At 42.9% G+C, this 12490-nt stretch overlaps 1 protein-coding gene across 2 annotated transcripts; it reads right to left on the minus strand.

The window, feature by feature from the left end:
- Window positions 1-301: 301 nt before the first annotated feature.
- On the minus strand, window positions 302-11581 carry thap7 (THAP domain containing 7). 2 transcript variants are annotated; one of them, XM_029731926.1, is made up of 5 exons: window positions 11449-11581; window positions 10603-10703; window positions 4227-4382; window positions 2930-3058; window positions 302-2748 (listed from the first exon to the last, which is right to left on the minus strand). In XM_029731926.1, the coding sequence occupies exons 2-5, from the start codon at window positions 10680-10682 to the stop codon at window positions 1143-1145; spliced, it is 1971 nt and encodes a 656-aa protein (XP_029587786.1). In that variant the 5' UTR covers window positions 10683-10703; window positions 11449-11581; the 3' UTR covers window positions 302-1142. The 2 variants fall into 2 exon arrangements, with proteins under 2 accessions (XP_029587786.1, XP_029587785.1); XM_029731925.1 differs by having other exon boundaries at window positions 11461-11540.
- Window positions 11582-12490: the final 909 nt, after the last annotated feature.

The raw sequence follows: 12490 nt of genomic DNA on the forward strand, positions 1-12490 counted from the left end.
TTTTTTGGGAAAAAAAACATTCCAAGTCTGGAAAGACAGAGGAACAAGATTGTGAGCCGATTGTTGCATGTTGTTTAGGACAGGGCACCCTAATTAAAGGGATGTTCCACTTAATACAATCTAACATGATTTTCTCACTTATTTTGGCTGTACCGTATTGCCCAAGACAATATTTTGGATGGGTTTTGCGTACCTAGATTTTGAGTCATTTGGGATCATTGCAGTGACCCACACACTTCTGTACTATTTTGTGAATAAACTAATAGAAATGTCTTAAAATAACAAAATATCAATTCCAGCAACCTTTTGGCAGCCCCTGTAATATGGTATAAATTACATACATGCCAAATGTAATCAGTTACATGAAATGTGTAAGCATGAACAAAGTCTTAAGGTTACAGATGGTGAAATTATTATACGTTATTTTATTAATACTGTAATAATTGTATGTACAGGCAATGAAAAGTGTAACTGAGCATGATTTACAATGTATTTCATTAACTCTGTGATGTATGCTTTGAAATGTTTTCAATTGCACTTTATATGCTCTACTACAGGGGTTCCCAAACGTTTTCACACAGGCCCCCCCTTCCTGCATTGGGGAACATCACGCGCACCCCCTGCGCATGCGTGCGCCACGTCTATTTTTTATGGGCACAATTACAACAGAAATTGCCTGGTTAAAAAAACCTAGCTAAAAAAAAAAGTTAGCTGACATGGGCGAGTTGATTTCTAACAAGTTATAAATAGCTCTCTAAGGTATGCAATGACTGACATGACAAGAGGAACTGATGATGCACTTCCCAATTTCGAAATTGCACCTTGCGCCCCCCACCGACCTCTCGGCGCGCCCCACAGTTTGGGAACCACTGCTCTACTACACAAGCCTAAGTGGAGTAAATGGAATGTTTTTGTATTTTTATGAAGCATTTTGGGTTGCATTCTGGGCTAACAAGCTGGTAAGAATATGAATGACTGATTTGTCCTGCTAAATGGTTCTGCTGACTTTACAACCTGATTTAAGTTATAAGTTAACATTCCACCATCTTAGCTGATGTATATAAAACGCAACAGTATGCTGACACCTTTGCACTCTCTACATGAAGGCTTTCACACTTTGTCTCTTTAATATGATACAGCCTTCAGTCCATAAACTCACTGCTAAGCTGGAGCTGAAACCCCTCCAAGTGTTCTTTCAACCGCTCCCTCACGTCACCGCTCACCACAGTAGTCCTGATGTCTGAGTGGTGGCCTCCCTGTCCATCAGTGGGCAATATAACCCTCAGCCCTGTACCCCCACCCTCCAAGCACAGCCCCTTTTTCTCCTCCACCAAGTCTCTCGGAAATCCCACCTCTGACACTAATATGGTTTGTGCTCCCACCTCTTCTGCCACTCCCTCCATCCCAACTGTGCCCTTCAGCCAGTCTTCAGAGGGCACAGGCACTAAGAGCAGTTGGCCCTCCTGCATCCAGAACACCGGCTCCTCCAGCTGCTGCTGGCTGTCCACTGGCTCTGCTTCTATTGAGTTCAGGTCTGTGACGAGTAACCCTTGCTGGGAGGCTGGGCAAGGCTGCAGGAATTGAACCCGGCTGTGGGTATCCTGCAGTGCTGCTCTGCCTGAGGGCTGCATCTGCTGAAGGCCCACCGGTGATTGTGTTTGCAACAGGGGGATGGACAGCTGAGGGTTGCAGTGAAGTTCCACCCCAGTTTTCACCCCTTTCTCAGGTGGCAGCTCCACCATGACTACCTGCACATCTTCACCACTCTCAGACGCGCCACAGTGATAGTAGTAGCTTTCCTGTGGCGCTCCTGCATATGTTGTGGCCTCTCCAACCTTTCGAATTCGAGCCTTCTTTGGAATTCGTCTTCCTCTTCGACCATCTCTGTCCCCCTCATCAACCTGAGAGCTCCAAGAGCCATCATCCATAGTTCCCTGTCCACCTTTCCTTATCTGAGAATTTCCCCTGGACACTTTTACCGCATCGTCCTCTCGCCCTCTTCCACAGTAGAAGCAGTAACCTCCCTCCTCTTCCAACCCAGCTTTAGTCTCTGTAGTCCGGACCCGCCCTCCCCAGTCAATCGGTTCCCCAGGTCCATCTTCATATAGCCCCAAGTCCTCTGGCACTCCATCCATCTCAGTCTCTTCTGGCTCAGCCAGGCTGGCACCTCCTGCCTTATCTCCATGTCCTCTCCTCTCCAACCCCTGTATTCGACCTCCCCTGCCCTTAGCTCCGTCCCGGGAGCGAAGCAGGGTGTGTTTCAGACGATTCTCTCTGAGACGCAGGAGCGCATGCCGCAGCCGGTTCTCCCTCCGCCTGGCCGCACTAAGCAGACGGAGAGACTTCTCCAGGCTGTCGATGGCCCTGTCGTAACGCTTCCGCCACACCAGGGGGCAATGCTGAGCATAGTTGTGTTCCTTGGGCAGGTAGAAGCCAGGAGGTGGGGGTAGGCGCAGCATGTAGCGCGATGGGGAATGAGGACGAGGAGAGCATGGAGAACCAGGTGGGTCTCCGGGTGAAGAGCCTGATGGTTGTTGAGGGGAACTCTGTGGTGTTTCGACAGTCGGCGCAGACGTTCCTTGGGGGGAAGGGAGGGCCTGAGCTTTTCCCAGCTCTATCCGGTTATTAGGTTCCCCATTGGGTGTCTCAGAGCCCTGAACTTGTTCTCCATTAACTATATTTTTCGCTTCAATTTCTTGTTGTGCGCCATTCTTGCTGTTTTGTTCCACTTTCAGAGAGCGGGACCTCCTTAAAAAGGAAAGATGACATTTAACATGCATTCCAGCTCTGATCTACATGTACAATAGTGACTCATCGTTTCTAATCATAAAGTGTACGACTAAAATCAAATTGCACACCGTGCTACATGTACTTCCATATATATGATAGACAATATAACAAATACATTTGATTTATTCCATTTTCTTACCTGGTCTGTAGGCTTATGACATTCTGTTTGCCCTTTCCTCTAAGAGTTTCCCCCCCTCCTCTTCCTCCTGGCTGCATGACCATTTCGAAGACTGTGGGCAATGCATCGTCCTTCAGCCTTCGGTACCCACTGTGTAAAGTTAGAAGGCAAGATGACGATCATTTAAAATGCTGGCAGTTATCCTTGATGCACTGTTACATACCGTATATTTTCATACACTACATGGACTATGTGGACACTTGCTCGTCGAACATCTCATTCCAAAATAATGGCCATTAATATGGAGTTGGTCCCCCATTTGCTGCTATAACAGCCTCCACACTTCTGGGAAGGCTTTCCACTAGATGTTGGAACATTGCTGCGGAGACTTGCTACCATTCAGTCACAAGAGCATTAATGAGGTCGGGCACTGATGTTAGGCGATTAGGCTCTGTGCAAGTTCTTCCACACTGATCTTGACAAACCATTTCTGTATGGACCTCGCTTTCTGCACGGGGGCATTGTCATGCTGAAACTGGAAAGGGCCTAACCCAAACTGTTGCCACAAAGTTGGAAAAACAGAATCGTCTAGAATGTCACTATGCTGTAGCATTAAGATTTCCCTTCACTGGAACTAAGGGGCCTAGCACAAACCATGTAAAACAGCCCCAGACCATTATTTCTCCTCCACTAAACTTTACAGTTGGCACTATGCATTGGGGAAGGTAGCGTTCTCCTGGCATCCGCCAAACCCAGATTCATCTGTCAGACTGCCAGATGGCGCTACAGCACTCGGCGGTCCCGTTCTGTGAACTTGTGTGGCCTACCATTTCGCGGCTGAGCCGTTGTTGCTCCTAGACGTTTCCACTTCACAATAACAGCACTAACAGTTGACCAGTTTAATTGTTGGAAAGGCCATGCAATCTCCAATGTTTGTCTATGGAGATTGCATGGTAGTGTGCTTGATTTTATACACCTGTCAGCAACGTGTGTGGATGAAATAGCCAAATCCACTAATTTGAAGGGTTGTTCAAATATACTTTTCTATGTATAGTGTCTCTGTATCAATATCAACAGCACTAAGCTTACTTTGCAATTTATTGCATTTTCTTTCATTTCAGTCCTTATAGACATCCACAAAAAATGTTGATTAAAGAGTTAGACTATAACACTAACCATAAATACATAATCACCATGACAGTTAGGCTGAAGTTTTTCCAGTGGAAACTAGGCACTAGAGATACAGTACATTATCACCTAACCTTTGGAATTCTGAGGTAAACACTGCCCTCCATCAGTTGGAAAAGACACTACATACCTGACTCCTGAGAGTTCAAAACTCTCTGGGGTGAAGTGCTTGGAGCAGAAATAGATGAAGTTGCTCTGGGGGTCCCATGGCCCTTGGCCTTGTGGGCCCTTGCGGTGCGAGTTGACAATCCATAGGTCCCGGCGTGGGGTTCCGCGCTTTGGCAACCTGGCAACCACAGGAACTTAATGAAGACTTGCAATAATGTGCATGGCAAAGTAATACATGGTTAAGTAGAAGGTCTGTGTTTATTTAAAACCTCTCTGGGAACAGGGGCAGTATTGAGTAGCTTGGATGAATAAGGTGCCCTATGTAAACTACCTGTTATTCAGGCCCAGAAGCTAGGATATGCATATGCATGGTAGTATTGGATAGAAAACACTCTAAAGTTTCCAAAACTGTTAAAATAATGTCTGTGAGTATAACAGAACTCGTATGGCAGGCGAAAACCTGAGAAAAATCCAACCGGGAAGTGGGAATTCTCAAGTTTGTAGTTTAAGTGAATGCCTATCCAATGTCCAGTATCTGTGGGGTCAGATTGCACTTCCTAAGGCTTCCAGTAGATGTCAACAGTCTTTAGAAGTTGTTTCAGGCTTCTATTGTGAAAGGGGAGAGAATAAGAACACAGAGTAAGTGGCTCAGCTGAAAGCCATGAGTTGTTTACAGCACGTCTGTGAGCGCGCTGTTCGTTCTCTTTCCTTTCTAATGAAAACGGTATTATCCGGTTGAAATATTATTGAATATTTATGATAAAAACACCCTAAGGATTGATTAGAAATACTGAACTAAACGCGCAAACAAAAAGGAGGTTTTTGGACACAAGGAGGGACTCTATCGAACAAAACAAATATTTATTGTGTAACACGGACTCTTGTGAGTGCCATCCGATGAAGATCATCAAAGGTAAGTGATTAATTTAAATCGCCATTTCTGACTTTTGTGAGTCCTCTCCTTGGCTGGAAAATGTCTTTTTTTGTGGCTAGGCGCTGACCAAACATAAATCGCATGGTGTGCTTTCGCCGTAAAGGCTTTTTGAAATTTGACACAGCGGTTGGATTAACAATAAGTTTATCTTTAAGCCTATGTATAACACTTGTATCTTTCATCAATGTTTATGATGAGTATTTCTGTAATTTGATTTGGCTCTCTGCAATTTCACCGGATGTTATTTGAGACAATGCATTACTTAACATAACACGCCAATTTAAACTGAGGTTTTTGGACATAAAGAGGACCTTTATTGAACAAAACAAACATTTATTGTTTAACATGGAGTCCTGTGAGTGCCACCAAATGAAGATCAATGGTTAGTGATTAATTTAGTCCTCTCCTTGGCTGGAAAATGGCTGTATATTTTTTTTGTGGCTAGGCACTGTCCTAACATAATCGCATGGTGTGCTTTCGCCGTAAAGCCTTTTTGAAATCGGACACTGTGGTTGGATTAACATGAAGTTTATCTTAAATGGTGTATAATACTGGTATGTTTGAGGAATTTTAATGATGAGATTTCTGTTGTTTGAATTTGGCGCCCTGCAATTTCACTGGCTGTTGTCGAGGTGGGACACTAGCGTCCCACTGATCCCAGAGAGGTTAAAAATCTTCTGTATATATGACAAACATACAAATGTTCAAATGGGTTTGGAGTTTCCAAAACAGTGGGCTGGTGATGATTGCCAGTTCATAACTTAACACAACTTTTCTGCCATAGAAGGCTAATCCTTTACAGTGCATTCATAAAGTATTCAGACTCCTTGACTTTGTTACATTGACGTTACAGCCTTCTAAAACTGATAATTTCTTTTTGAATAATTAAGTAATGCATCAATCTACACACAATACCCCATAATGACAAAGAAAAAAAACAGGTTTAGACATTTTTGCAAATGTATTAAAAATAAAATAAAACTAAACTATCCTGAGTTGTCTTGGCTGTGTGCTTAGGGTCATTGTCCTGTTGGAAGGTGATCCTTCGCCACAGTCTGAGGTCCTGAGTGCTCTGGAGCAGGATTTTCATCAAGGATCTATCTGTACTTTGCTCCGTTCATCTTTGCCTCGATATTGACTAGTCTCCCAGTCCCTGCCGCTGAAAAACATCCCTACAGCATGATGCTGCCACCACCATGCTTCATCGTAGGGATGGTGCCAGGTTTCTTCCAGACGTGACGCTTGGCATTCAGGCCAAAGAGTTCCATCTTGGTTTCATCAGACCATGACTCCATATGGGCTGTCATGTGCTTTTTACTGAAGAGTGGCTTCTGTTTGGCCACTTTACCATAAAGGCCTGATTGGTGGAGTGCTGCAGAGATGGTTGTCATTCTGGAAGGTTCTCCCATCGCCACAGAAGAACTCTAGAGCTCTGTCAGTGACCATCGGGTTCTTGGTCACCTCCCTGACCAAGGCCCTTCTCCCGAGTGCTCAGTTTGGCCGGTCGGCCAGCTCTAAGAAGAGTCTTGGTGGTTCCAAACTTGTTCCATTTAAGAATGATGGAGGCAACGGTGTTCTTGGGCACCTTCAATGCTGCAGACATTTTTTGGTACCCTTCCCCAGATCTGTGCCTCGACACAATCGGAGCTCTACGGACAATTCCTCGACCTCAAGGCTTGGTTTTTGCTCCATTTCGAGTCTCATAGCAAAGGGTCTGAATACTTCTAGATGTTTTTTATTTTTATACATTTTGAAGAAATTATAAAACCCTGTTTTTGCTTTGTCATGGGGTATCCAATTTAATCAATTTTAGAATAAGGCTGTAACGCAACAACATTTTCAAAAAGGGAAGAGGTCTGAATACTTTCCGAACGCACAGTACAAGTCACAGGGCTCTATTTTAACAAATCTAACACAAATAAATCATAATTGCTCCCTGTGCGCGTATAACACAGACAAGGTATCTATAGAGGTATCTATGGTAGACTATGGAGGGTTTGATGCACATCCAAACTTTTCAAAGGGGCTGGATAAAGATCCAATATAAAGACAGAGGGAATGGCCACTCACATTTGCGAGCATTATAACATTAATGTTTTATAAACATCATGGAACCATCTTACAGATCATATTTGCACTTCTCCAGAAATAGCGTTACATTCGAGCCATGTACATTCACACCATAAACGGTGAATCTTTCTAATAAGTTACTCTTTTAATTTGACTAAAACCCTGTTATTTCTAAATAGGATCGGTCATAAAAAGGATTAATTGCTTCTCTCGTTCCAAGGCACTCTGTGCACTCACAGGCCTAAATATCTTTACGCAGAACATTCACACGTCTATACAAAATAATAGGCTCCTGTCAATTGTATCGTTGCCTATGTGCGAGGCAGATTCTTTAAAAAAAACAGTGGCATTATAGGAGGACTGAATAGTTTGGACTGGAGCACGTCTTTGGTAATCCGACAAGGGGCGCTCTTTGAAAATGGGGATGAACAAGCAAAATTATGTGAATTGTGAATAATGAAAAAGCACGAGGGCAAAAACCTCCATAATATTTCAAATATTAAGGTAGACCATTTAAAACCCTTTATTCATAGGCTACTTGGCTAATGGCCAGGATAAAAAGACACCTGTGCGATGCTGCTAAACCAGCATTTATTAAAGGGGAGGGTAGACTATGCTTGGTTTTTAATCAAATTAAACAAAATGGGGGGAAACCCTTAGTTGGTTTCTAAATACAAGCTTATGAAAATCACCAGTACAAAATAAACTTCTCATTCCATGGGCACTGTGTATCATGGCTGGATCGGCTACGCTGCCACTCTCAAAATACATGCCATTATTAACTGCGTTACTGTTACCTTTTTGTGGGTCTTAAAACTTCCCATTAGTGCTGCATGAAATTTTCACTTTGGTGCATGTTTTTAAGGACACACCTCAAATATTGCCGCATCTGCCACCTCAGCGCAAGCGAGCTGACATTATACAGTGGCTTTATACAGCTTACTTTGTAGAACAACCTTTTGCAGCAATTAGAGCTGCAAGTCTCTTGGGTTATGTCTCTAAGCTTGGCACATCTAGCCAGTGGGATTTTTGCCACATTCTTCAAGGCAAAACTGCTCCAGCTCCTTCAAGTTGGATGGGTTCCGCTGGTGTACAGCAATCTTTAAGTCATACCACAGATTCTCAATTGGATTTAGGTCTGGGCTTTGACTAGGCCATTCCAAGACATTTAAATGTTTCCCCTTAAACCACTCGAGTGTTGCTTTAGCAGTATGCTTAGGGTCATTGTCCTGCTGGAAGGTGAACCTCCGTCCCAATCTCAAATCTCTGGAAGACAAGAATTGCCCTGTATTTAGCGCCATCCATCATTCCTTCAATTCTGACCAGTTTCCCAGTCCCTGCCGATGAAAAACATCCCCACAGCATGATGCTGCCACCACTATGCTTCACTGTGTTGGGTTTGCGTCAGACATAGCGTTTTCCTTGATGGCCAAAAAGCTCAATTTTAGTCTCCTCTGACCAGAGTACCTTCTTCCATATGTTTGGGGAGTCTCCCATATGCCCTTTGGCAAACACAAAACGTGCTTGCAAATGTTTTTCTTTAAGCAATGGCTTTTTTCTGGCCACTCTTCCGTAAAGCCCAGTTCTGTGGAGAGTATGGCTTAAAGTGGTCCTATAGACAGATACTCAAATCTCCGCTGTGGAGCTCTGCAGCTCCTTCAGGTTAATCTTTGGTCTCTTTGTTGCCTCTCTGATTAACTTTTTAGTGATGGGGGCAGTATTCGGAAATTCGGATGAATGACATGCTCAAAGTAAACTGCCTGTTACTCAGGCCCAGAAGCTAGGATATGCATATACTCAGCATTGGATAGAAAACACTCTGAAGTTTCTAAAACTGTTAAAATAATGTCTGTGAGTATAACAGAATGGATATGGCAGGCAAAAACCCAAGGAAAATCCATCCAGGAAGTGGGATTTTTTTTGATGTGAGTGGTTTTCCATTGAATGCCTATTGACTATGTAATTGGTTAGGGCCCAGATTGCAGTTCCTATGGCTTCCACTAGATGTCAAGTCTTTAGACATGGTTTCAGGCTTGTTTTCTGAAAAATGACGAAGAAAAATACCTTTTGGTTAGGGGACTGGGGAAGCATGCAGTATTGGTTTGCGTGCGTGACTGTGTGTGCGACCTTCGTTCTTTTTCCTTTCTATTGAATACGCTATTATCCGGTTGAAATATTATCGATTTAGATAATTGACACCCTGAGGATTAGTTATAAACATCGTTTGACATGTTTCGACGAACTTTACCGGTACTATTAGGATGTATTCGTCTGCATGTTTTGACTGCCTTTGAGCCAGTGGATTACTGAACAAAACGTGCCAACAAAACTGAGTTTTTGGGATATAAAGAGGGACTTTATCGAACAAAACAACTGGGACCCTTCGGATTGCAACCAGATGAAGATCTTCAAAGGTAAGTGATTAATTGTTTTGCTATTTCTGACTTTCGTGAGTCATCTGCTTGGTTGGGAAAATGTTGTATGCTTTTGTGTGGGGGGCGCTGTCCTCAGATAATCGCATGTTATGCTTTCGCCATAAAGCCTTTTTGAAATCTGACAAAGCGGCTGGATTTACAAGAAGTTAATATTTTAACCGATGTATAACACTTGTTTTTTCATTAATGTTTATTACTATTTCTGTAATTTGAATTTGGCGCTCTGCAATTTCACCAGATATTGTCGAGGTGGGTCGCTAGCGGCATGCCTGCGCCAGAGTCTGTGAGTCCCTCTCTTGGCAGGTTTGTTGTGGTGCCATATGGATTTAATCATGCGCCGTGGGATGTTCAAAGATTCTGATATTTTTTATAACCCAACCCTGATTTGTACTTCTCCACAACTTTGTCCCTGACCTGTTTGGAGAGCTCCTTGGTCTTCATGGTGTTGCAGACTCTGGGGCCTTTTCGAACAGGTGTGTGTATTTTTACTGAGATCATGTGACACTTAGATTGCACACAGGAGGACTTTAACTAATTATGTGACTTCTGAAGGTAATTGCTATGAAGCCCCTAAATAAGATCTGGTGCAACCAAAGGGGGTGAATACATATGCACGCACCACTTTTCCATTCCATTTTTTTAAAACAAGTTATTTTTTTTCCATTTCACTTCACCAATTTGGATTATTTTATATATGTCCATTACATGAAATCCATTTAAATTACAGGTTGTAATGCAACAAAATAGGAAAAAACGCCAAGGGGGATGAATACTTTTGCAAGGCACTGTACAGGTAAATTGCCACACCTGGTGTTAGAGCTTGAAAATGCCAGCGCGACAATTTTTCCATGACAAAATTGCAAACTAACGTGCGTTTGACACTTGCGCCTCCTCAGCGCCAGCTGAAAATAGAGGCCACAGTCTTAATGCTTAGGTAAAATTAGATTGGATCCACTTACCTGTGAAAGGTAATGCCAGCCTTACGATTTTCCCTGGTGTCACGGGATTTGCATCCACCTGCAGAGCAGTGTCTAGGCATCTGAGCAGGATAGCTGGAAAGCTGAGGGGGAAAACATTTATTATAGTCATCTATTGATAAACCATTCTCTGACATACCCTACACATGAACGTATATGGTAACTAATTCGTTTGAATAAAATAATGTATTTAAGGGTTAAATAAATTAATAACATGAAACATACTGATTATTTGACAATGAAGGTACCTATACTGTAGTCAAATTCCCAAATACTAAACCGTGTGCATTCATTCGTTATTATGGTCCATACTATTTACATTTGTGCTTGCTGCACTAAATAAGAGTATGTGCACTCGATTTACGTCACAGCCCGACGTGCCAGCCGATGGACTAGTCCCAAACATTTACACCACGCCCACCCGGCTAGCCTTCCAAGCTAAATCGAGCACATCTTGTCACAGTCAAACTCGCACAATTTGCCTTGCCTGTCCAGGGAAGAAAAGCGCTTGTTTCATCATAAAAAGAAGACACGAATGATGACCCAGGAGCTCATTAGGTTGTTAACTATTCTTAGCAAGCAAACATTGCATGTTATTTTTCAGTGGCAATATCATCGCCACAAAACACATTCATTTCCAGCAGTCAGACTGTTAGCTAGCTAACGTACAGAAGTTGTAAGCCAGCAAGCTAGCTAACGACTGGCTAGCTCAGAAACGACTGTGGTTGAAGCTGACCGCCGTCTTTGCCGTCCATATTTCAACAACAGTTTGACTATTAACACATATAGTATACCGTTGTGCAGTTTATATATTTTTAAGTTCCTTACTTGAAGAATTACCTTAACACGCAATCTTTCGACCTCACGAAGATGGCCGTCTTGCTCTTCCTCCCCTGCGACGACGACTAGTCTATCATAAATCCCGCCTCCTTTCGATCTAGCCAATGAATGTATGTAGGTGGTAGGCGAGGTAGTTTACGTTTGTTAATATCCAATCAAATTGTTTTTAAAGACCTGTTGCTGGTTTTGGTTCAACGTTCGATCCTGAGAGTTTTTAGTGAAAACGGTGCCGCATCAGAAGCGTATATACTTTTTCAGGCAGTAGAATTCTGTCGAACGCAGTTTGGGTCTTTGCGTGTCAAAAAATAAATACACATTTAATTTGACACGTCAAATAACACAATTATATTATAGAATGTTGTGTGTGCTGAATTTGCATGTACAAGCCAAGCGCCACCATTATGATCACTGCTGTACAATACTGCGTTGGTAATAAGGCGTTATTTGTTCGACTGAAAGGGAAAACGTCTGTGTGAGCATTTGAAATTAGATCAGGATCAAACGAGCAGGGTAAACAATGTTTTCAAATATCTTTGATACAGACGTTATTAGCAACTTATGGGGTAGCTAGCTTTAGCTTGGTACATAGCTAGCACAAATGAAACCAGCCTGAAAACAATGACCAGTAGATTGCAGTAATTTTCAATATTCTTAGCAATAATTTAGGAATCCATGTGAGGAAGTATTAGCTAGGTAGCCACTTGTTGTTTTCCTATTGAAATAACTAGCTAGCCAGCTACCCTGTTTGTTGCCCAAAGCTAACGTTATAAGCAGCCAGCTAGCTTCGTCTGTCTGGTATGGCTTGACCGGACGGGGTTATGTGTTGTGAAGCTAGCCACAATAAGGATTAGCCACACAGTGGAATTTGCGTTTGGCCTTTCGTAGCTCCTATTGCGGGACTTCGACTGTGGGAAATCACCTCCCCAGTTAGCCTATTGTGCGTATTGACATTCATATTGCACTAAGGATTGGGGATCAATGAAATGGGGTATCAGTCAACTAGGCGCGTCAGGTAGCCTCGTGGTTAGAG

Source organism: Salmo trutta, chromosome 34 (genome assembly GCF_901001165.1).
Source record: "Salmo trutta chromosome 34, fSalTru1.1, whole genome shotgun sequence".
Taxonomy (NCBI): domain Eukaryota; kingdom Metazoa; phylum Chordata; class Actinopteri; order Salmoniformes; family Salmonidae; genus Salmo; species Salmo trutta.

Bases quoted from the DNA above. Each gene is read 5' to 3' on its own strand.
- thap7 (XM_029731926.1), bottom strand. From the start codon at position 10,682: ATGCCTAGACACTGCTCTGCAGGTGGATGCAAATCCCGTGACACCAGG. The intron at 3,059-4,226 runs GTATGTAGTGTC...AACTTTACACAG, and splicing joins TTTGAACTCTCAGGAGTCAG to TGGGTACCGAAGGCTGAAGG. The intron at 2,749-2,929 runs GTAAGAAAATGG...TTCCTTTTTAAG, and splicing joins GTCATAAGCCTACAGACCAG to GAGGTCCCGCTCTCTGAAAG.